Genomic DNA, 24,575 nt, shown 5'->3' with positions numbered 1-24,575 from the left:
CTATAACGTTCAGTTATGTAGCCCTGAAATATTTGGGCCCACCCAACCTAATGTTTCTCGTTTTGTTTCTTGTCGATCCTCTTCGTTGGCAGGAGTTCTTCGTCAACTGAAAGCGTTCAAACTCTTCGATTTCGGATAAAGAAGGCTTATTCTGTTACTGTGATCATTCTCCAATATGTCGGTTTGCAATGAGCCTTCGTACGGATATTGAAAGCCATCACAGCAATTTCTTAAGGATCCAGCCCTAGGGGTCAAGTCTGTGGTCATGGTGGTTTGGGGTTACCATCAGAAAGGTTAGCTATCGGATGGAGTAGAGATCTCTAGTGGAGTCTGAAGTAAGGACTCACCATTAATGCCGCAGTCGAACGGCTTGGGTAGGTCGCATTCCCATTGCAGGTAGCTCCTTGCTGTCCTTCGGGATAGATCACAACTGTCCGGCGAACTTAACTTCTTAACTTCTAAAGAATATAGCCTTACGATCCGACATATATATGATTTAATATCCAAATAGTCTGGAATGAAAAACAGCTCCTAGATCTGTGCATCACCGGGTACATGTACTAATGTCACAGACCTCGGTGGTTCCTGTACAGCCAGGTTTCCGGGTATCAGACAGAAGCTAAAAGAGAATTTCACTTTTGGCCTCCAGCGATAAGCATCGAACTTTGAGTTCGCAACAAATGAAATTGATTCCGAAAATCGATTCCGGTTCCAAAATCCACATGCATTACAAATCTACAGCAGCAGCAGTAAGGAGAAAATGTGTTTTTCCAATTGTTTGAGAGAGCCCCCTAACGTCATCGGATCGGAGAGTCCCTTCTGTCTCCCTCCTCCCTACTCCTCTGGGACTCGGAGCCCCCTTTTTGGAGGTACTTGGTGCATCATTTGCTTAAGCAATTTGTTGTTGTTGACAGTGCACTATAAATGTAAATGTGGGAATACTGAAAATAGAATATACTTACAATCTGAAAGCTGGGATCGGCGATCTGGAGCATTGAACAACAATCTCTGTTAAGAGTAGCATAAACCTCAGTGGGGTAATTGTTTACAAGATCAGTGACGGACGCAAACGCAACACGAGCCGGGCCAAGGGGTTCAGAGTACAGGCGCTGCAAACGATCTCGCCAGATGTTGCGGTTCTGACAGGGATATATACTATGTATTCTCGTGTTTACTCTGTTTAGTATTGATTAGAACATTGTTGACTTCGATGGGGGTTCGACAGAACAGCCTAGAAAATGCTCATTGCAAATAATCGAATCCAAGCAATGGTTCAAAATATATACACACAGGCACATATCTAACGAATGTCTGAAAGACAGTCTTTGGCTTACAATTCCTTAAATCTAAGTCCCTTTTTATTTTATTCCCTAATAGATTCTTTAAAAAGAACCACAAACAAGGCCCTGCATACTTTTTACTTCATTGAATCGTTTATATTTTTAAATCAGATCTGAGCCATATATGTATAATACATTATAATATCGGAACAGAATAATATGGAAATGTGTTTTAATTGACTTTTAATTTGTATCGGCATTGTGGATATTTTGGTGGAAATGGCCATACGTCGGATGGTATCTTGTATCTTTTCTTAGGCTGTCCGTTATTCTTGCCTTGTTCGCCTATGTTATTGCTGTAGTCACGCTAAACGGGAGTTTTAGGAGCGAATGTGGCCTGGAACTGCCTAGAAAGTAGGCTTTACAAAACCAAACACCAAGGAACTCGTTGTGTGGGTGGCTACTGTGCAGGAAACCCGACACATACATTTACTTTTGTGGTATCTGTTTAGTTTCGAACAAACTTTCAGTAAGATTATTTATTTACGCTAGAAAACAAGTTTAGAGATAGAATTTAAGTATAATTATGGCAGAACTACCTTAAGAGGGCATTATTTGGTTATGGCAGAGACTAAAGATCTAGATATACGATACGATATATGCGGAAAGGCAAGCGATGTAGCGGTATAACGATATTCACGAATCATGGATTTTTTTGTGCTTATTATTGTCGTTAAAGGTGTTCTCAAGGCAGCCGTCTGGTTCGTCCTCGTGCTCCGTTCTCGTTGGGATAAGCTTATCGAATAAACTCTCGTTTGGTTTGGTTTTTGTGTGGTGTTATGGGATGGTGGCACTTAGGATTAGCTTAGCATACAACTAGTTTAACAGGGGCCGATGTGATGCGTGTTCAGGAGCTACTCTGTGCGCTGCATAATCATCTCGATCTTGTCACCGGCGGCGGCTATCAGCGGCACCGTCAGGCAGCAGTCAAAGTCCTGCGTCTTCATCTCGTTCACCTGGTCGTCGGGGTTAAAGAAATATTAGCTATCCTGGGGACTGGAAAATGGATTTCTTACCTGCATGATGCGGTCAAAAGGCTTAAGCAGGCTGCACATGTCCGCGGGGCCGCCACTGCGTATGCGATTTATGAAGACACCCCGCTCGTATAGCCCATCGGAAACGGAGAAGCCATAGTCATCGTACACCTTGTCCTTGTAGAGCGTCACATGGAAAATGCGCGGCTTCCCACTTCCATTCGCAATGCCATTCGTGCTGCCGTTCGCACTGCCGGTGGCACTGCCATTCCCATTGCACGTTGACTCCTTGCTGGGACTGCGCGGCCGTCGTTGCACTTTCGCGTAGATGGCCTGCGTCTGGGGCAGATGGTGGCTGCCGTTGGCCAGATCCGCATGGCTGCGCAGTATCTTAAGGTCGACAAGATCGCCCAAATTCTGCAGCAGACTGGTGGCATGCGACAGCGGCATACCCTGCACCGAGTGCTCGTCGATGGCCAGCAGCTGATCTCCCACATGAATCTGTCCGTTCTTATGGCCAATGCCACCTGGAAAACATGAGAAATCCATAAGTAAAGCTATTAAACGCTATTCTCCTTGCTGTTCTCCCGGCTTACCCTCCACGAGGCCACTGATGGTGATCGGTTTGGTGATGTCCTCGCTGCCGGCCAGGGTGATGCCCAGCAGGCCGCCCTTCGGCTCTAGGCGAACGGTGAAGATAATCTGATGCAGACTGCTGCCGCTGCTCTTGCTGCTCGAACTGGCCGCCGAACCGTACACCTTGCTCTCCATGGGCGGCGGCAAAGCCGTGCAATCCACACTGCAAAAAGAGGAGCCATATATTAAATATCAGATAATACTCTTTTGGTAGGAGCTGCCTACCTGGCATAGCGATTCAGTTCGTAGCCCGTGTAGAGCTGCTCCCGGTCCTCATCCTGTTCGTCCTCCTCCTCGGGCAGCTCCGTGGTCAAACTCTGCGTATTGACTGCACCAGCCCCCACAAACGAGCGGCTGAACGAGCCACCACCCCCCACATGTCTCATCTGCACCGCAGACTGCTCCTCCTGTTGCTGCTGTTGGTGTTGTTGCTGCTGCTGCTGCATGGGCATGCTGCTGGGCAGTCGAAAGTACTCCGGCTGCGGTGTGCGAGACTTCAGGGAAATGCAGTCCGCATATTTGCCGGCCGTCACATAGGCACTGCTGTACAGATCGTGCTCCGCCATGCCACCCGCTCCCGCTGGACAGTTGCTGTAGATGGGACTGCTGGCCATCGGCAGGAAGTCGGGCAGCACCACACGCTTGATGGTCAGCGTGGTAAAGTCAGCTCCCGTTGTGGGACTCACGGGTGGACTGCTGCTCGACTGCTGCTGCTGCTGCTGCTGTGTTGGCTGAGAGTCCTTGAGCAGGGAATCCACGTTAAAGTGCTGCACTGGATGCTGATCCACTGCAAGCAGGATGTCGCCCGCCCTCAGAGAGCCACTGCGATGGGCGGGACTGCCCATCTTCACGTCAGAGATGACCAGACCGCCATGGCTGGAGCCGCTCACGCTCAGGCCCAGGCCACACTTGCCCGCCCGCAGCAGCTTCACATTGAACACACCGCTGGAGGGCACCACGGCATCGGGCATATCGAATTCAATCTCCAGCTCCAGCCAATTGGCCGGGGCGTTCATGTTGTTGATGTTCCCATTCGAGCCATGGCCGTTTCCATTGGAGGTGTGGCGCAAGGAGCCTCCTTCCAGAAGCTGCCGCATGGCCATCGCATCCAGGCTGTACATTTTGTTGATGGCCACTATGCGGTCACCCACCTGGATGCAGCCACTGCGATCGGCCACCGAATCGGCCAGAATCTGGCCAATGGTCATGGCTGCTCCGCATCCTCCCTGGCTGCCATCCCCACCAAGGACTATGCCAGCCCCCTGGCTGCAATCCAGAAGCACGGGAAAGCTTTCGGCCCGGCACAAGCCCAGGCTGCTGCTGGCATGACCCGTTCCTGCTCCGCCTCCTCCTCCTCCACCTACTCCTGCAGCTGCGGCAGCCATTGGCAGTCCCTCCAGTGGCAGAGAGCTCTTTCTGGCGAAGCGTTGCCGCTGCCTGCCCGTCGACGCGGACGCGGACGTGGACTTGCGGGACTCCAGAGTGCTGAAGCTGTACTTTGGACTCCCCAGCGCCGTGTGACCTGCAAAAGACAAGAATTAGAAATGGAAATAGAACGAAAAGGAATGGAATGGAATGGGAGCGGCTTCTACGAGTACTCCTGCTCCCTCTGCTCTCTAAATCCAATAAAAGCTTTTAAATAACCCTGAACTGATCCACAGCTTAGTGTCGCCCCACAGCTGCTGTGTCCTCCATCTCTTGGAGAATTGATGGGGCCCCCTACCCTCTATCATCGATCGCTTCCACTTTGATTCCATTTCCATTGTTTTCAGACGACTCCATTCGATCGATTGGGGGACAGAAGCAGAACATTTCCCATCTCCATACACGTCTCTCTGTCTCTCTGTCTTTCCGTCTGTCTGTCTCGTCTTTCGTGTGTTTGCTTAACAAATTAACGAAAGAAACATAGAGAAGCCAATTGATTGGGCTCTAACGAGGGTGGATGGAACACTATCTGAGAGTTCAGTTCGAACAGAAACTGCCACCAGACGATCCAAGACGAAGCTTCTTATGCGCTTAAATCAGGCAGACAATCGACCGAGGGGCACTGCCGCATGACGCGGTACAGGCAAAGATAATCTCTATACTAATATGAGTAACGTTCATACATTTTATTGGTACACGACTTTTTAAACGTGGCTTTTGAAAGTACGAGTAGCTTTCAGAAGAGAGCGCTCAAAACACAGTTCGTGTTCGGCCGGCCTTTTGTACGAGTTTACCCCATCCCACCCCCGAAAGTATTACCATTGAACAACTGCAACTTATAGTCCCGTTTCCACTTTAAATACTATTCCATCTTTCTGCAGAGTCCCATAAATATTAGGTTCCTTTTTCTTGTAGCAACTCCTCAAGAAACCCCACACTTTGGGCTCTGTCTGTCTTTCCGACTATTGTTTCAACTGTTCAACAATCGAGAATCGAACGACTCTGTTCATTAGCCGTGACGCCCACGCCAGACCTTCGTCGCGCCGCTTGGGAGCCTGCCTCTGGCTGATCGCCGAGAGTCGATAGCCAAATGGGGAAAGTGGATGGCTGGATCGTTGTGGAAAAACTCACCGCGTCGGGCCAGAGCGTGAGCGGGCATGATCTGCATTTGTGTGTAGCCCCGTCCTGTGCTGGTGTCCAATATGGTCATTACCTCGTCGGGACTGTAGGCCGAATGCTCGATCATGGTGTCGTCGATGGAGAGCACCTGATCGCCAACGGATAAGGCGCCGCATCTGTAACAGAAACCGAAACCAAAACCAAAACCGAAACAATGTTAGAGATTCAAAGAGACCGAAACACACAGATGACATCATTCATTCGATGTCGATCCCATTCCCATCGTCAGTCTTCCACTCACCGATCGGCAATGCTGGCCGGCAGTATGCTCGCTATATAGACCCCCGGCTGGGTGACCACCATCACCATATCCTCCATCTTCTCGCCCCCGCCACTGGAGGGTGTACTCGACCCAGAGCCAGATACGGAGGAGGATCCCGCCGCTGCCATCGCTGCGGTATAGTTGCAGAGCACGAGGCCCAGCTTGTCGTTCATGGGACGCTCGATCTCGATGAGCAGGGGACCCATGGAGAATTCGACGCTCTGGACAACGGACACATCGTATTCGATGGTCAAATTGGTGTAGCCTCCGGACACATGAACCCCGCCGCACTTGATGATCTGCTGGGCCTCGGCCAGGGTTTTGCCAATCAGCGAGATCTGAAAATTGAGGGGAAACATGGATCATCAAGGGCTCAGGGACTGCGGGGGATACTTACATTATCTACTCGTAGCAAACGATCACCGGGCTTGATGCGTCCTGTTTTGTAGACGGGTCCATGGGGACGGACATGGGTCACAATCAGCGGATAGTCGGCACCGCCGCGCAGCGTCAGACCCAGGCAGCCGCTCTCCCGCTCGACGGTGATCTGTGCCAATTTCGAGGATACACAGAGACTATTCTGGGAAACTGCTGAGAGAGCGAAAGATACAGAGATACACCATCTGATCTGAAGGATCATCGTTTTCATCCACTTACTGTATTCCGGCAGCGAGTACTCAATCTCAACGATGGCTGGTCCTCCTCCTCCTCCGGCATCGGTACAGAGCATATTCATCACTTTCTGATTGCTGAGGCCAATGGTGGAGATGCCATCGATCTGGTGCAGGCGATCCCCAGGCGCCAGAAAGTCCGCCGCATGCCCCACCGGATTGAGGGCACCCACAACGGGGGGATACGAAAGATCGTTACGTTCTGTTCGGGCGAGAGAGGAAGAGAGAAGAATACTTAAGATATATTGAAGAAACTTTAAACAGTAGCGCCAACCTCAAATGATTTTGCACTCGATGTTCCCATAAGCGAAAGGACAAAGAGGGAAACCAAGCGATTTGTTGTCTTTTTTAACGATTAACACGCAGAGTGAATGGCAAATTGGCAGTCACACGTCAACATGCGAATGTCTTCATTTATAGGTGCTGTCGATTGATGGGGAGGGTGAGGGTGTTTTACTCTCCCATTTCGAGGGATGTTTTCTGTTTCCGCCGATCGCCCAGACAGCATGGGCACCGAATCATTTGATTTGAATGCGGAACGCGTCGCTGTTGCCGTCTCTCCGTCGATAATGTGCTCTGTCTTTATGTCTGTGGGTCCGTGTCTGTGAGTCTGCTGTTGTCGCTGCCAAAATAAATCATCGTTCCAATCTACATAGTAAAAGCCCCCGCAGCCGCCCCAGTCCCAGTCCCACCCCCCGACGGGATGGGGCGTCAGTCGCTGGCCAGACATAATATACATATATACTCGTATACTAAATATATGTACATACGTATCTGGTACGATTTTTGTCGATTCTGAATCACAGAATATAAAGTCCAACCAATTCAGATTTCTGTCTCGTCTCGTCTCGGCTCTCTCTGTTTTTTTTTTTTGACTAATCTTATGGCATATGGGTGGGGGGGAGGCTGGGAAATGCGAATGGGATTGGGGCAAGGGTCGTTGCTGCGGTCTGGGGGTTTAACCTTAGTATCGCGGGGGAGTCGAGTCGCCTCTGACGTAAGCGGCATCTTCTGTTGCTGCCTCTGCAACACGTTTGTCATAAAGCGTCGCCTCCGACGGGTAGTTTTTTTTCGTAGTTTTCCCCCTCATTTTCTCTAGTTTTCTTTCTCTTTTTGTTGTTGTTGTTGTTTTGGCAATCTGCCACTTTGTGCTCTCATTGCGGCTGCCCCCAAACCTAGAGTCCGGCGTTGTTGTTTTTTTACTCGATTTCTTTATTTACGGTTTTGTTATTTCGATTCACTCGCGTTTCGTCTAGCTTTCTGGCTTTTTTCTCTGTCGGCTGACGAGTCGATGACAGAGCCACAGAGACGGAAGTCCAAAATCGAAGGCAGATTCTATACAGATACCAGATATCAAATTATCTGGCGGATCTTTTAACAATAGTACAAACGTTCACTCGTGATTGGCAAACTTGCCATTCACTTGACATTGAAAGACGCAGGAAGCACAAAAGAGGGTGGCGGTGGCTGGGAGATCAGCGGAAATGGATCCCCTCAACGTGGGAGAGAAAACCCAGAGATTCCCCTCGATTGATAGTTCCATTTGTTTTTAAGGGTCTAAAGTCTGGAAAATGAGCTATTCGAGTGAAACACAGTTCCAAAATCGAGGAAATTCGCATGTTCACGTGTGACTGCCAGTTTGCCATTCACTTGGGGATTCTATGGCAGAATATCAGTTCTCTCTCTCTCTCTCTCTCCCTCTTTTGTACAACAAACCAACGTGTGTATTAAAAAAAGGTATACTTAAAGGTAATTGTCTTCACAAAGAGTCTCCCTCCTTCCTTTCAATTCGATCTCTAACCGCGAATCTGGGGGCCCTGCCGTTGGTCCAATTAGCGTCTCTTCATTGAAATGAAAATCTTGCATCTCGATAGAGAAAATAATGATTCAATTGTGAGATCCAACAAGGCGCTCTGCTCTGTCTGTCATAATCTGAAGACCCGCATAATTTAGGCTTTGAGTCAATCAATTGATTCGATTGAGAGAGCGATATTTTGCAGCAATTATTGGATTACTGGATGGACAGATTGACGCTGATTACCGCCTTATGACAGGCCCCCTATCGACTATCAGATTTCCGAAAAGGGGCATGGGAATATGGAGGTGGGAAGGGGTGGCTTACCTGCAAATGTGATGGCCAGATGGAGGGCATTGCGTGGCAGTGTGATGGTGGCATAGGTGGTGCCCCGTTCCGGTGCCAATCCAGAGTCCTCCGACTGTGCTGGGCTCATGGCTCGATCGACTGCAATAGAAACACAAAAACACAAACGGAGAGAACATTAGGAGAGAGTGTGAGTGTGAGAGAGAGAGACAGACGTTTGGTTGCCACAAACATCAAAGGTGGCAGGCAAGCTGGTCATTCGTGTTGCTTTTTTGCAAACCGAAAAGCAGCTGCATTTCTTAATTTATTCTTCCACACCAAAAGAAGGGATCCGACCCGCAGATCAAAAGAAACACACAGACACCCAGCCGTATTGCTGCCCCACGCATCTGTGGCACCACTTGGGGGGTGGGGGGGAGGTATCCATAGAAGTAAATACATTCATCAGATTTCGAAGAATCCAGCAAATTTCCAATACGAAAACGACCTTCAGCGTCGCCAAAAGTCTCAATTAAAATTCCATCCATAAGAAGCCATTTCGTATGAATCCCCACTCTCTGATGAGCAACAGACACAGATACAGACACAAAACAGAAGTCAATTAATCTTATATGATTCCTCCTCCTATAAGAATGCCAGATGATGGCTCCACAGAAATAGCAAAACAGCGAGACAGAGGATCACTTGGGAAAATTGGGAAATAACATCGATATATGTACATAATGGCATAACTTTTGCAATGCTAATGATCCATACTTGAGGCCACGTGGCTGAAGAGCAGGCATAAAAGCCCATAAAAGCAGCGGCAGCTATTTTATAGCCAGATACTATGCTAAGATTCTCTATTGCCACATTTAATTCTAGCATTCATTACGCATCTTATCGAAGAATTTTCTCAGAAGCGCGTTCTATAAGATTCAGAAAAAATTAAGATGTCGCCGTCTAGCAAGTCCTCGTCATCCTCGTCGTCATTCATTGACCCAATCCCTATCTAACCATATGTATCGGTTCTTATTATGGATTTTAAGCCGGTCTTTATTGGTATTTTATCCATCCTTATTGACCCTATAGGTATTTCATCGGTCTCATTCGATCTTTATCAGTATTTTATCTGATTATTAATGTTTAGGAACCAAAGTCGAAATTATTTCTTGGCCAATTCCGCAGATAGATATATTTCTGGCTTCTTTTTGTTCTTGATTTACTTTTGTACTTTTCAATATTTTCTTTACTTTTTTCGGTCACAAAAAATAGGGTTCTCCAAAAACCCCAATTACGGATACACCATTCAATACAATGCATGGCACCCAACGGCAGCGTCTCCCTCTCTATTCCTCTGTATCTTTTCATATTGCAACATTTGGACCATGCGGCGTATACGCGATCTGCTACAATTACGGCGTACATCATCCACCATCATCCGCCCTGCCTCTGGCCTCTGGCCTCCCATCCCCCCCGGTGTCCATCGTGTGCGTAACGGATACACACGGACACACGTTGCCACAAGTTTGACGCAAGCGGCAAGCGGCAAACGGCGACCGCTACGGACGCGGACGCGACTTTTATTTTCGAACGCTTCAATGGCGCATAAAGTTTTTCTTAATGCGACCGCCGCCGCCCGACTATGAACCAGAAGAAGCAACAACAATAATTAGGGAAAAAGCCAAAAAAAAAAAAAGAAAAACAAGAGCAACAGCAACAAAAAACGGAAAACAAAACGAAAATGAAAATGAAAACGAGAAGAAACAACAAAATTGGAAAAACGTACGTCGGCGCCGGCGGTAGAGAAAAATACGAGTGTATGTACGAGTATATCTGCCTAAAAAAGTGCATGTGAGACCCGCAAAACCAAGGCCGCAACGTAGATGCTCTTCCATCCGCCTCTTGGACGGGAGAGTTTTTTAAACCAAATCAAACGAAGGACATGAGAGTGTAAGATCTATCAGAGAATATGTATCGAATAGCAAACAATCTAAAATATAGATTCAATTTAAGAGAGTTCTGTATTCTGTTTCTCTACATTTTCCAATGTTCTCGCATTTGATTGCAATCATTTTCTAAATTTTAGCCGTTTTATCCTCATCTGGCTGATAATTTTCGGTTATTTGTCTTTAAGGGGTAAATTATTTGTAATTTTAGAGAGATAATTAGAGCATTAGCTCTATCTGAATACTTATTATAGAGCAACAATCAATCTAAAATTAATGCTTCTGACAAATATTTATTGTATATTTCTATTAATTTTTTTATCAAATTTTTTCTGTATTTTATTTTAATTTTATTTGAAAAATCGTAGTCAAATGTGATTAAACATCGGAAAATCAATGCTTCTGACATATATTTATTTTGTATTTATATTAATTTCTAATCTAATTTTTTCTGTATTTTATTTTGTTTTTAATCAAATATTTATTTTTTTATTTATATTAATTTGTTATTTAATTTTCTGCATTTTATTTTAATTTTCTTCGAAAAATAAACAAGCGTGCATTTCCGGGCATCACTTTTTCAATGTTACCCATTTAATCCTTATGATGATGATTTTCGAATATTATCTGTTTCAAATTGTCTAGCGTAAATGGCTTTTGGAAGGGACATACCCTGTCTCTATAAGGGTATAGAGCGTTTCGCTTCATTTGCCTGGCACACACACACAGTCGTTGTCTCTCCCCACCGTTGGCTCTTCCCTGCCATCCACATCCACTCTATAATTTATTTTCATTTAATTTGTTTTCTTCGGCTTCGGAATCGCTTTTTTCCACCAAAAGGTGTGCCAATTTGGGGTTCAGTTGCACCTTTGGCTATATCTTCATACACGTACACACACACACACACACACATATATACACACACACACACCACATACATGTACAGTATATCCCGCGATTCTTCTTTTTTTTTTATTCGCATTCGCCTTTGAAGTGGTGTTCACATTTCACGTTTTTTTGCTGTTATTTCTTTTGGATGCGCTTTTTCTGCTATTTTTATAATGTACGCTTTTCATTTTGATTTCAACAGAGGCCGGTCAGTAGTTTTTTTTTTATTCTTCTGATTTTGAGGTTTTTTTCTTCTAGCCGGCGAACGGAAATTATATGTACGTTTCAGTTTGGTTTTTTTTTTTATCAAAAATTAAGTAAAAAATGAGGAACGAAAAAAACAAATCCCCCTCCCGTCTGAGAGATGCCCTGGACAGCGTTTTCCTGCCGGAGAGACAGAGAGGGGCGTCGAAGAAGGGGGGAACAAATCAAAACGAGCCAAGCGCTAAATGAATTTGAAACGAGAGCCCATAAAATAGCCAACTAATGTGATGGAGTGCGTATGGATTTATGAAATATATACACATACAAATATACATACATGTACATATGTATTTACATACATATTTATACATATATGCAGACAAATTTCGAGTTGATTTCCAAACTGATTTACGCGTGTTTCCCACCCCACCCACACCCTTCTCCGAGGAAAAAATAAAAGAAAAGCGAAGTGAAAACCTAATGGCAATATCGCTAGATACACATATGGTGCCTGCATGTGTGTTTGTGTGTGTGTGGGGCTATAAATCGGAACTAGTTCCGGTCTCATTGGGAACAAGTTTCTATCGGTGAAGCATTCAGAAGGATCAATTTAAAATCAGAATGTTAGTTTAGAGCTTGTTCCGTATTCAAAAGGAACATATTAACTTTTGCATAGGCCGATGAACTAGTTCCAGGTTCAGCGGAAACATATCACCATTTAGAATCTACCTTCTTTTTAAACTAGTTTCGGTTTCAGGGGGAACAAAGGTCTATCCGTAAAATCGAGCCAGTTTCGCATTCAACAAATACATCTGAAAGCTCTTCCGGAACTAGATCAAATTTCAGTTTCAAAAGCATCGCAAATTGTGCTCGGGATTATCGAATAAATTTGTTTTCGCAAAAGCGAAGCATATCGACAGGGAACTGTGCATAATCAAAGACAATAAAATGTACACACATGTATCTTTTTTCTTTTCTGGGACCGACTTTTGCGCCTCAGCAAAGACCGTGTCTGGCTGTTCGAAACGAAAAGTTAGTCCAAAGACTGTGTATATGGTTGTTGGATTCTGGGAAGGACTCAGCTGCTCAAGGCATTGACTGAACAGACGGGGTCCCGATCAGAGACGAAGGATAGCTCAAGAAAGAATAAAAGTTCCATAACCCCACCCGAATGAAAATCTAAATACCATTTGTTCTTTGGTATTTCATAAAATTCGATAATACTCTCGAAAATTCAAAGCGAATAGGAATTAAAGTTAAAATACCACAAAGAGAACCACCATTGTTCTGAAGATTCTTGTACTAGAGTTCATAAAGGTAAAAGTGGTTCAAAGAAACGCAAGCTCAAGAAACTAAAGAAAGGAAGTTCTAAAAGTGAAATATGTTTAAAGAGAAAACACCCCATGAACGCTTTAATTTATTTTAATTATAGTTCCACAAAAAAAAGCAACGCAAATATCCTTCTCCCCTTGTCGCAGGGAACTCCCACAACAGAACTCTCCCCCAAAAAGAAAACTTATTCGACTAATGGATAGACATTAGCAATTCCCAGCTAATTCGCAGTGCCATTCGGAGTTCCGTTTTGTTGGGGAGAACGAACGTCAACTGGAAGTGAAAGATCCATTGCCATATCCATATCCCATATCCGTGGGGCAGTTAAGACTATTTTTGCCCATTTCTATTCGCTTTTATGGCCCTCTCCGACGGCGGAAGACGATGTCGCCGGAGAAATTGCGGGCAAAATTTATCGGCGACAGTTGTTTGGCCTGCAGCGGAAGTTGCGCTCAGCCGCAACGGAGGAAAGCAGAGCGGCCAAGTGGCAAGAGTCTAGATGGGTGTGGGAGTAGGCACTTGCAGCTACTTCCTCAGAAGTCCTCCTGACAATTAGACGGATCACAGATCTCCGTGCGGCTCTGATTGCTGGCATAGAACAGGCACCAACATCACTTCCATTTTCCATCTGGGGATCAAGGGCCGATCATTTGCCTTTTGCCGAGACATCGCTGGGGGTCGCATTCCTCACTTTGTTCTCTGTCTCTCACTCTGTCTTTTTCTTTATGTTACTCTATTAATGTGTTTCTTTTCTGGACTGGTTCATTTGATGCAAGAAATTCCATGACGATTTGCTACATTTACGGACAAAATAGACATCATTCAACGAAACAGAAACGGAATCTGCACAATGCGATCTCTTAATTATAAAGGAGATTGGACGATCAGAGCATGAACGATGAACGATGAACGCTGAACGAGAGGGAGCCAACACATTCCTACAGTCTGATTCAGAGCCTTTTTCTACAGTTGAAAGCTCAATTCTAGTTGTATCTTTTCCTGGATTGGCCGTTCATTTAGGTTAAATTTGTGCCGCAATTGGAAGTGATTCGCAGTGGAAGGAAGAGAGGTATTCGATCTCTGTTCCGCTACCATTTAATCTTCATCGCTGCTGTATCCATGACAAGAGATCGCTCCTTCAATTGAGATATAGGGCATAGATCCGATCTGAACCAAATTGACAGGTGCTAGAAGATCCAATCGACTTGACTGTGCATATGCCAGCCAATTGATGGACTGGTCGTTCGATGGTTTCTATGTGTGTGTGTGAGTGAATGATTGATTGATTGATTGACATGCCGCAATCTATTGGCAACTTGAGGCTTTGTTATTGTTCCATTTAGCCTCGACGCTCTCTGTGGAATATGTTCCAGTTCCAGCAGTAGCCTTAAGAGTGGTATGGAGTGGAGCTGCCTGCCACTTGGGGGCACGTCATCCATGGTACCCCATGTATCCATTAACCTCAAAGCAATGGACGTTGGACAGACGGAAGTACGGACGGATGGCGTTGACTTATTAATGGACACACGTTTGGGCGTGAAAATATGTCAAAAATTTCCCAACAGAATCTATTTAGCACAAGGCGCACACACACACACACACTCTTCTCCCTGCCGTGTGGTTCGGTGCGGTGCGGAACTGTACTCCGCTCCACTCGTGTGTTGAGGGAAAGACAAGGAAAACCAATTATTGCAAATGAACTCGAGTGTGGTTCCGCAGAGAAAAATGTCAACATCTGATAAAGCCGCAACAAAGCGGGGCCTCTGGCAGTTGCAGTGGCAGGCGGAGAGGCCCTGCAAGCCAAAGTGCAACAGCCGCAAGTCGCGCCAAAGGGCGAACCCAGAGGCAGCCCAGACACGCACAAACAGCGACGACTGTCAGCGATGGCATGGGAGCATGGCAGGATGGGAGGATGGGAGGATCGTGATCGTCATCGCGGGGCCCTCCCAGTTGACATTCATTCAACATAAAAACCAAATGAGTAATCACCATCAGGGCTGCAAAGCAAACAATCGAATCGATTATCGAGAAGCCATCATAAAACTTTTTGTGACAGAAAAGCTTGAACAAATTTGTATACCTACATTTTCGATATCAAAGACGAGACTCTTTTTAATCTACTTGCTATCGCATTAGGCAATCAGTCGAATCTCCTGGAATAAATATCGGTTTTCCAATCGGTTCATAATTCGACATGATTTTATCGATAAGATGCAAGTGTTTCTCCTTATTCTGAGCTTGGATGAAGGAAGTGATATCTCAAAATGTACAGCTACTGCAGCCCTGACAACACAACGCGGCGTTCATTACTCCCTCTCTCGCACATCGTAAGAAATGTCGCTGTCCTGTGTCTTCCCTTTCTCCGCAATGTTAAGCACCCTTTTTGCGAAAATATTTCAATTCGCAAATTATAGTCGGCTGAATGGGGAAACGGGGGAAGGAGAGGGGCCGACAGAAGAGGGAAACTTTGCTAAATTCCAAAATTGATTTACGACCATTTCGCGTTACAGGGAGCTACCCTTTTGGAGAGAGTATTATCACTTTGCCCCATGAGGCTTGCAATGCAGCGAGATATGGGATATATTTTTGAAAACATCATATACAGAAACCATCCTATGGTGAGATATGTATATCCTTTTCGTTTTCTTCTCTAAACTTCAATCAAAATCTTCTATTAGTAGCACATTCGACCTCATTCTTATATCCCATGTTCAACATGAGACTGGCAATTTCTCGTTCCAACTATCCGTTCGCTTATGGGGAATTTCTGCAGAGAATCAAGACGGCATTCGAATCATTCGATGGTGTGCTTTAGTGGAGCAGTGGTACATATGATGAGGCATGATTGATCGGCAAGAGTATCTAAAGCATCGGCCCCTTAATTATGTTCTTCTTTTTTTTTGGGCCTGGAGGGAGTCATAATTTTGTGCAGAACATTTTTCCCGCCGCCTCTGGCTACTCGGTGGAAAAGATATTTGACAATTTCACAGCCATATGCGATACGCCCCATTCCCTTTCTCTTTCGTTCTCTCGTCTCTTTCCACTTTCGACTGCGATCAGTAAGGGGGCAGAGATTTATGCCCCAAAATGTTAATTACCCATAACCAATCCAGGGCCGCAGCAGCGGGGCACGAACGGGAAGCAGCAGTGTAGTCGTGCCTCTGATAAAAAGGTTCTCTTTGGATCGGTTCGGTTCGGTTCGGTTCGGCTCAGAGATCTCGGCTCGGAGATATTGTATTTATTTTGTGGATATCTTTATTGAATTTCACCGTTGACTAAATGAAAGGCGTTCTCGCGCTCTCAGCTGCTGATAACTGTTTTTGGTGGAAGGGGAGAGGGGAGGGGTGTACAAAGCTGTTTGTCAAGAGCCTGAGATCTCATTAAATTTTGTCGGTGAGGGATGGGGATGCACACAAATTTGTACAACTCATGACACTTGAAGTCTCATTTAGAGTGGGAATGGAGGACATATTGAGAGTGCAATCAAGTGTGTGGACTGTGGGCCGGGGTGCATAATGAGATTGTGATAGATCTCAGAGATGGCTGATGGCCCATGGATGGTATTTATGTAAGTTCCAAAGCTCTAAGCAACCCTTGACTGGAATGAATTTCCAATTAAATGAACAGCAATCATTATCAGAGAGAGAGAGAGAGAGAGAGCCCCAGGCAAAGTACCCATCACACGCTCCAGAGACCCAAGGGTATATCGGATTAAACAAACGGAAACAGTCGGTTTTTTTGATAAGAATTAATGGGCGGAGTTTTATTTATCTACCGATGCAGCCAAATTCATCATTACAGTGGGAATGAAGAAAACACATGCAGAGTCTCTCTCACTCTGTTTTTCTTTCAGAGAGACTCAGCGTAGAAAAGAGTGAGGGTTTTTTTTGTACCGTAAAGTCCTCCTCTTTGATCCGTAATGGGTATGTCATTGTCGAGGCCCACGACTATACCATCTGCAATTTTACAGTTGTTGCTCTATACATAAGGAGGAACATACTCGAATGTATACGTACATACATATGTACAAAAGTATATACCCACATGCAAATGCAAGGATATTCCACGCTGCAACTGTAACCAAAACTTCTCTGCATTCATAATTAACACGTGCACTGCAGAAAGACAAAGAGGGGGAGAGAGAATCGCGACAGTGCTGTTGCTGTTGCTGCTGCTGCTGTTGCTGCCGCTGCCATGTCGAGTGTTGTTGTTTTTGTTGGTTATGAGAAAGGGGTGCAGACAGACAACAAATAATTATTGCGACTTATGCAGGCCAGAGAGTGGGAGAGAGCCGAAGAGGCGGGTGGGCAGGGGTAGGAGTGTGCAGCGCGGATGGCTGGCGTGCGCATGAAGAGAGTCAAGAGGCGGGGAAGCTGTCTTTTCTACAAATTAATCCAAACGGTAGACGACGACAAAAGCGTCGCCGCGACAGCAGCAACAGGGAATATTATGAGTCTTTTGATACCCTTGCAAATCGATAGTTCCCATGGGGAGCTACTACTATGGTATGGTATATTGATAATAAAATGAAATGGGAAATGCTTAAATGACTTCATGTGATCGGAAAAGCTTCCTTCTAACACACATATTACATACAATACATACATATGTATGATTTGATGCATGGGTGTTACAGACATCTAACCGAAAGCGGAATACCCTCTTCCAGGGTATTAACACAGCAACAAATTACATTAAACGTGTGCTCAGGGCTCCATGAATATACTTTTTTTTTGTTGCTATTTTTAGACAGCGCTGCCGCCGCAGCAGCAGAACCGTTAAAATTGTGACATTTTCTCCACCATCTTCTCCTACTTCTGCTCTTTCTTCTATGCATATGCGTATGTGTGTGTGTATTTCTGGCTGCAGGAGGATGAGTGGATTGTGGATTGTGGAAATTGTGGCTGGCAATATTACAAAGGACGGCGTCTGTTCTACGACTGCACCGGCGACGGCGACTGCGACTGCAATATGAATGTATTTTCAATTCTAAATAGATTGCACACTCTTTCTCCATCTCTCCATTCCATTCCTTCCCTCCCCTCCTCCCCTCCCCCACTCCCTTTTCATAGAGTGTGTGTGTTTGTGTGCATGTTTGTTCGTGTTTATGTTTGCTGCTGAGTGACGTCGCCGTCGGTTGTGTTGTTTTTGTTGTTCTTGTTGTTGTGGCAGATTTCGCGCAGCATCGAAAAGTAAAGAGTAAACAGAACCACAAGCTCTGGCAACACCCGACAGCGGCAAAGTAAAATGACAGCGGCAGGGGGGACAGCCGGCAATCCAAGTGGCACCAAAATGTTTGCAACACGCCATTCAAGCAGCGAAAACAACTATGTACAAAAACAAAAAGTACAACCAACCATGGGACCAAGTGGCCATAAAACCAAAATTGGTTCTGGTTCTGGAAACACACACACACGAAAAAAACAAAAACTAAAGGAACTTCAAAAGGGTCCTGGGCTACGACTGGAAGAAAGATCAAAAAAATATTTGACAAAATTACTTGAAAATAATAAAGTTTCTGTTGAAGAAAGAAATTCTCCTTAAAAGTTTATTTTACTGAAGATCACACAAAATTTACATATGCAGAGTGAATAGAAACATCTTGGTTAATATTTGTAGAATATTTTCAAATTTCAGTGGCACAGTGGAACTCTGGAACACAGTCTTCCAAGTCTTAGATGTGTGAAGAGGGGGATAATCGTTCTATATATCGATGTCCCTCATTTCGATTCCTCCACCTCCACCTCCAACCCCCTGCTCTCTCTAAAATCAAACCCAGAGAAAGTTCAACGGAAGTGCAGTGAACTTTTTGTCCCTGATTTTGTAGCGGAACTTTATTTGCGTTATCAGCCGGCAACAGCTGCCACTACTCCCAATCCCCAATACAAACCCAACCCCCGTGCTTCGCCCAAACGATTGTTGTGATCTATTGTGTGTCCCTATGTGGCCCACTGTGCGCACAAATGGCATTTGCCTGCTGCTTGCTCTTCTCTGCCCGGCACTGCGCTTTGTTTGTGCTTTCTTCTTCTTCCCTATGCTTTTCCCGTTTCTGGGAGCTGCGCGTTGCGTTGCACTGCGCTGCGCTGCGCTGCTCTGCCTGCCCTCTGCCGCTACTACGCTTTGTGTTTACGTATTCCCTTTCGCCCTCTGTTGATTCCCTCTGCTCTGCTGCCGCTCGGTTGCCGTTGTACTGTGTGCAGAACCGTTGCATTTGTCGCACATTTGCGTTTCCGTTTGATTTGGCAGCTTTATGACAGAGGGGAGAGCAAAAGGATTTTCACGCCCCAAAAACAAAAGAAATGCTGGAGAGTGGTACTCCATCTCCAGTCCAAGCCCCAGCCCCAGCCACAGCCACAGCCACAGCTACAGCTACAGCCCATTCCTCATAAACAGCACCAACTGTTGGACGTCGAACTGGAGGCAGAGGAATCACGCCTGGCCCCCCACCACCCACCACTTTTGGTTTTAATTGCGTCAAATTTTCGAGTTCTCTCGTTGTTCTCTCTTTGCTTAGAGTCTTCTTCCCTCTTGGCCCCATCTCTCTCTTTCACAATGCATTGCTTTGTTTACACTCGACGGCCGAAATGTGGCGAAAAATAAACACGCACACAGACACATGCTCGGTCTCACACACAAAAATGTTCGATTGCCCAAAAATGAGTGGAATGGATTAGAAGTGCTGCTGGAGGAGGGGTGCGAGGGTGTCGCGACAATGGCATCTCAGCAATTTCTTTCGATCTAGGAAAACAAATTTGAATGTGTATTGCCCTTTCTCTCTCCCTCTCTTCCCCCGTCGGGACCCATCGTAATCGTAATTCCCTTCACACTTACCCACACATGTGTACCCAATTCCTGGATGTGGAAGTGCATACTATTATGGAAATCCCTGGATGAGCGGTTTTTATTGTTGCCGCTTGCTGAGAGAGTAGGGGATAAAAGGCAGCCACAAGCACTCCAATTCTCCAGAGAGCGAAATAAAGCCATCAACAGTGATGGAAAGTGTCACCAAATGATTTCCAGACTCTTGGATCGCGTCTACAGGGAACTGGAAGAAGCAGCAACCGGAAGGTGGAAGCAAAAGAAATGAGACAAGCAGGAGAGGGGAGAAAGAACCAACAGAAAAAGAAGGAGGACGGATGGAAAACGAGAAAGAAGAGAGAACCACCGTAGAGGAAGACAGCAAAAGCTGCAGAAGAAGGGCAAGGCCACCGAAAATGGAAAGAAACAGAAAATGCAGAAGGATAGGCACAGAAAGAGGCAGTGCAGAAGGAAGAAGAGCAATCAAAACTCCACTCAAATAAGCTGTAAATTGTAAGGAGAAGAACAATATGGGCGAGGGGGTATACACTCAAGGGCAGACAGATAGATCTTACTCCGAAACTATTTCCGTTTTTTTTTTAGTGCCGTTCCCATCAACTCGTAAAAACGGAACAGGAACCAAACCACCAAAAAAAATTACGATAAACGGGCCAACGAATTTCCCATTTTCCAGTTCGATGTTTTTTTTTTTTTTGATTATTTTCTAATTCTGTCGCTGTCATTGACTAAATGACCATCAAAATTCCATAGATTTTATCGCATTTTATGAGAATGGGATCTATCGTGCAGGGTGTTCCAGCTATTCGAACAACTTCCAGTCAATCAGTGGCCGCTTCCAACCGAAAGACCCTGGAAGGATCAGCTTATTGTGAGCCCGATATAAGGAGTTTATTCCATACCATAGTAGATGGATTGCTTTCCACTCCTGGGTGGATAGATATTCTTTCCTCTTATCACTTCCCCTATCAATCGCTCAACCACACCACCCCCCTTCATACCCTTTTTATCGGTGTTGTCTTTACTCATTTTTTATGATGTACGAGGAGCATGTATCTCAAATGTTTTGTCGTTGATTTTATGAGCATTTAATGTGAGCCAGCAACAAGAACAAGTCATAAAAAAGAGAGTGGAGTGTGTGTGGAGTGCGGAGTGCGCAGTGGACTGTGGGGGGTAGGGGTACAGGGGGGGGGCGTATGTGGTGGGGGGTGGCTGTTGCGGTGGTTGGATTGCACAGTGTCATCTGTTGGCCCTCACTGGTATGTTTGATTTTGGGCTCCAGCTGCGGCTTCCCTTTGGCTGCATTTTCGACATTGCACACACCTTTCTCTGAGGCTCAGGCTCTGGCCCATGGTATGTGTTTGCTCTTTGATTCCGGAATGGAATCAATCGCTTCGAGTGATTGTTCTTTCTGTATTTATTGGTGGAGCTGTTGTTTGTGTAAACAAGTGACATCTGGTCGGTGACGTGCCCCTGTCCCTGTCCCTACCCCCAACCCTGGCGCTGGCGGTGGCACTGGAGTTTGACGGATGATGAGTGCGTCACCGCCTATGTTTTGGGCATGGATTTGTATACATATACAGATAAAGTATCTGATAGAAACATATTCATTTCAAAGTTAAAAACCTTTCCTTACCAGCCAGGGTTTTCCGGCCAAATTCAGCAGCCGTAATGCACGAATGTATCTTTATCTTTGTATCCTGCATCTCGAGCTCTGTGTCCATCTATGTAACTATATTTGCATCTATTCCCATTTTTATCTTTAACTTTCCATTGGCTGTATCTATGTTTTACTCTGGTCCTGCATCTAAGTATATATGTATCTTTTGCTTTCCTTTGGCTTTATATCTTTGTATCTCTAGCTTTTCTTTGGCTTTGTGTCTATGCATCTTTTTTGTCTGTTTTCGTGCCACACAATCAATCGCCAGTGTCTGGCGCCTTATCAACAATCTGCAGCAGCAGCAGCAGCATTCCGCACAGGAAAATGAAGCCCAAAGCGCTGTATGGTGGGGGCAGGAGGAGGCCTGAGGCAGGAGTCGGGGCAACAACAATGCGGCGCGCATCAGAAATATTTAATTAAATGCTTAATTGCGCCTGCCATGCCATAAATTCATCAAATGCAATTTAAGACCGCGCACACGACGCAGCTACACAGATACCCCCCCTGAAAGATACACAGCTACACTCTCGCTACGATACACAGATACATTTGTGGCTTCTCTCTCTTCTACAATTGCAACTTGAAAAGTTGAGATGCTTAAGCTGTTTTCTTGTGGGCCATAACTCTCCTCTTCCCTCCCCACCCCTCCTCACCGATCCCTTTGGCTGGCGGCTTTTTGTTGGATCTTTAATCCCTGGGAGACACAGAGATACATAGGTCAGAGATAATCAACCATTTTTCTATGCATCCTTTATATCTAAATATTAAAAAAAAAAAAAATAAAAAAGAGCAAAGAGATATCACCTGAAAATATAGGAATATTTACGATCTATAATTTGGATTAAAATCCCTGCCGGTAGACACACGACCGATCTGCAACGATTTCATTCACATTTCGTTTTACTCCAAGACTTGGTTTTCTATCGAGTAAAGACCCCATAGCAAATAAATCTTTTTGTGGGGGTCTCCGGATCAGATAGATCACCGTTTCACAAACCAGTTGGAAAATGAGAATGAAAATGGAAACGGAAAGCGAGCAATTACTTTTAATTGAAACTGTCAAACAAGAAGCTTCTACACAGATACAAATACACAGATATCTAGATACAAAAAAAAAGAAGAAAAGCTAAAGACGAGCACTTTTGAGGGCCGCCGCGACCGTCCGTGCCCACCTTGAGCGGAAATGCGATAACCCTGAATGGGTGAGGAAGGGGAGTGCGGGGCCCTGAAGGAAATCGGAAAATGGGAACGCACATGCTTAGAGGGAAAAATATGTTTGTTCCATTCAACGGGAAATAGGGGGCGAAATATAGAATAGAAATAGGAAATACTTACCGGATAGCATGGGCGCCAATGCAATTCCGTTGCTTTCGGCTTGTGGATGCTGCTGCTGCTGCTGTTGTGGGTGGGGATGTGGATTGTGCTGTGGATGATGATGGTGATGGAGCTCCTGCTCCTGCTTGAGGGCCGAGGATTTGCCGGGCACACAACCCACGATGGGCTTCTTCGATTTCCACAATTTCATTATTTTCTGATCAGCTGTGATCGGGATCAGTATTTAGGGTATTTAAATCTCTATGCGGGATTTTATTTATAAGGTGTTGCCTAGGATGTCTGAATACCATCCAAGAACCGTCTGGCCTGGCCGAACCGAATCTGCACAAGATTCAAAAACATTTTCACACAAAAACCGTAGAAAAACAGCAAAAAAAAAATGAACAGCAATGAAAAATTCAGAGCACACTCGAAATAAGAGATGGTGGGTTGGCAGACGTGGGGAAAAGCGCCCGGTTCGATTTTTAATTCAATTTCAATTCAAATTTCGAAATTCCATTCGAAGCGAACGACAGAACACGACGCGTTATGCGATGCGCGCCACTCGGGTCGAAATTTTTGAATGGCCGAGGAACGAATTGAGGAGGCAGCAACAAAGCGAAAATGCGATCTTGCGCCAGCTCTCGCTCCCTCTCTCTATCTATTCGCAGCGCAGGCGCAGAGAGCACGCTCCCTCTCTCTCTAAAGGCCTGTCTAAACGAGGCAGCAGCAACGGCCGGACAACGCACAGTGAAGGGTTATTCAGATAATTTTCGATTCTAATTTGGTTATACAAATTTTAATACATTTTTGTAATCGATGTTGAAGTAATTTTGAAAAAATTAATAAAATTAAATTAATAAAAATAATAAAATTAAAAATTAATTGTATTATTATACAATTATGTATTAATATTAATCCTTGTATGGTGGCGATGTTAATGTGTTTCGAATCAATTCTATAGGTATAGAATCACAATTTAATCTCACACTTACAAAGAACACGCTGCAATAAAAATCAGACTCATTTTGCAGCTTACAAAGTGATGCATACCGCAGATACCACCGCCTGGTATCCCGTTTAGACAGGCCTTAAGAATGTTTGCTGCGCTCTCTTGTGCTCTCATATGTTTGTGCGCTGTTGTTGTTGCTGTTGGTGCTTCTGTTTTTGGTGGTGTTGCAGGAAAGGAAACGGAACGTTTGCATGAGAGCTGGCCATTCCATTGGGGGGGAAAAGCACTCAAATCAGAGCCCGCCACTCCAACCTCCCTTCAGGCAGTCGCTTGGTGTTATGATGGAAGTGCATGACAATCAGCTGATGATGATGATGATGGGTGATGTGTGATGTGATGAAAATGGGCCTGGGTTTGGCCCCTACTGTTTACGATTGACCTCCATGTGTATGCGCGCTGCCCCAGTCGGAACCGATGTCGCAAAATTTGCTAATTAGTCACGAAACAGCTTAAATGGTCAGAGGGAGACAGAAACAGGCCCAAAATTGGACAGCACGCGAGCGGATTAGGAAAAGGCAGAGGAAGAAACAGAAAGGAGAACATCTGCTCTGTTCTGATGCTGCTTCAATGAGAGTTACATACATACATACATATGTACGTTCCTCGTGCGAATAGAAGCAACAGTTGCAGTTGCAGTTACAGTTATACATATGTAGTTTGTTCTGTTCGCGTGAGTGCAGTGACCAGCACTGTTTACACTCGCTTCCAAAATGTATGTCGCCAATCAATCAGTAAATATTAAGAGGGAATTCTACAGCAGATGGCATATGGCACGCACAAAAGGCTTTCTTCGAGGTTATTGACATGGAGATGGTTTTTCAATACATTTGCTT

The 24,575-nt window shown here is 45.3% G+C and overlaps 1 protein-coding gene across 2 annotated transcripts; it reads right to left on the bottom strand.

Moving 5' to 3' along the window:
- Positions 1–1,725: 1,725 nt before the first annotated feature.
- Grip (Glutamate receptor interacting protein) lies at positions 1,726–23,353 on the bottom strand. 2 transcript variants are annotated; one of them, XM_015186234.2, is made up of 10 exons: positions 22,752–23,353; positions 8,610–8,729; positions 6,474–6,689; positions 6,214–6,404; positions 5,796–6,154; positions 5,507–5,670; positions 3,176–4,472; positions 2,911–3,113; positions 2,357–2,841; positions 1,726–2,296 (listed from the first exon to the last, which is right to left on the bottom strand). In XM_015186234.2, exons 1-10 carry the CDS (start codon positions 22,939–22,941, stop codon positions 2,195–2,197), a joined length of 3,327 nt encoding a protein of 1,108 aa, XP_015041720.2. In that variant the 5' UTR covers positions 22,942–23,353; the 3' UTR covers positions 1,726–2,194. The 2 variants fall into 2 exon arrangements, with proteins under 2 accessions (XP_015041720.2, XP_001354850.3); XM_001354814.4 differs by having other exon boundaries at positions 6,214–6,407; positions 22,752–23,352.
- Positions 23,354–24,575: the final 1,222 nt, after the last annotated feature.

Source organism: Drosophila pseudoobscura, chromosome X (genome assembly GCF_009870125.1).
Source record: "Drosophila pseudoobscura strain MV-25-SWS-2005 chromosome X, UCI_Dpse_MV25, whole genome shotgun sequence".
NCBI lineage: Eukaryota > Metazoa > Arthropoda > Insecta > Diptera > Drosophilidae > Drosophila > Drosophila pseudoobscura.
Note: the sequence above shows the minus strand (reverse complement) of the source record. Positions and strands in the feature narration are given on the sequence as shown.

Bases quoted from the DNA above. Each gene is read 5' to 3' on its own strand.
- Grip (XM_001354814.4), bottom strand. From the start codon at position 22,941: ATGAAATTGTGGAAATCGAAGAAGCCCATCGTGGGTTGTGTGCCCGGC. The intron at 8,730-22,751 runs GTAAGTATTTCC...TTTCTATTGCAG, and splicing joins ATTGGCGCCCATGCTATCCG to TCGATCGAGCCATGAGCCCA. The intron at 2,297-2,356 runs GTAAGAAATCCA...CCCGACGACCAG, and splicing joins CTTTTGACCGCATCATGCAG to GTGAACGAGATGAAGACGCA.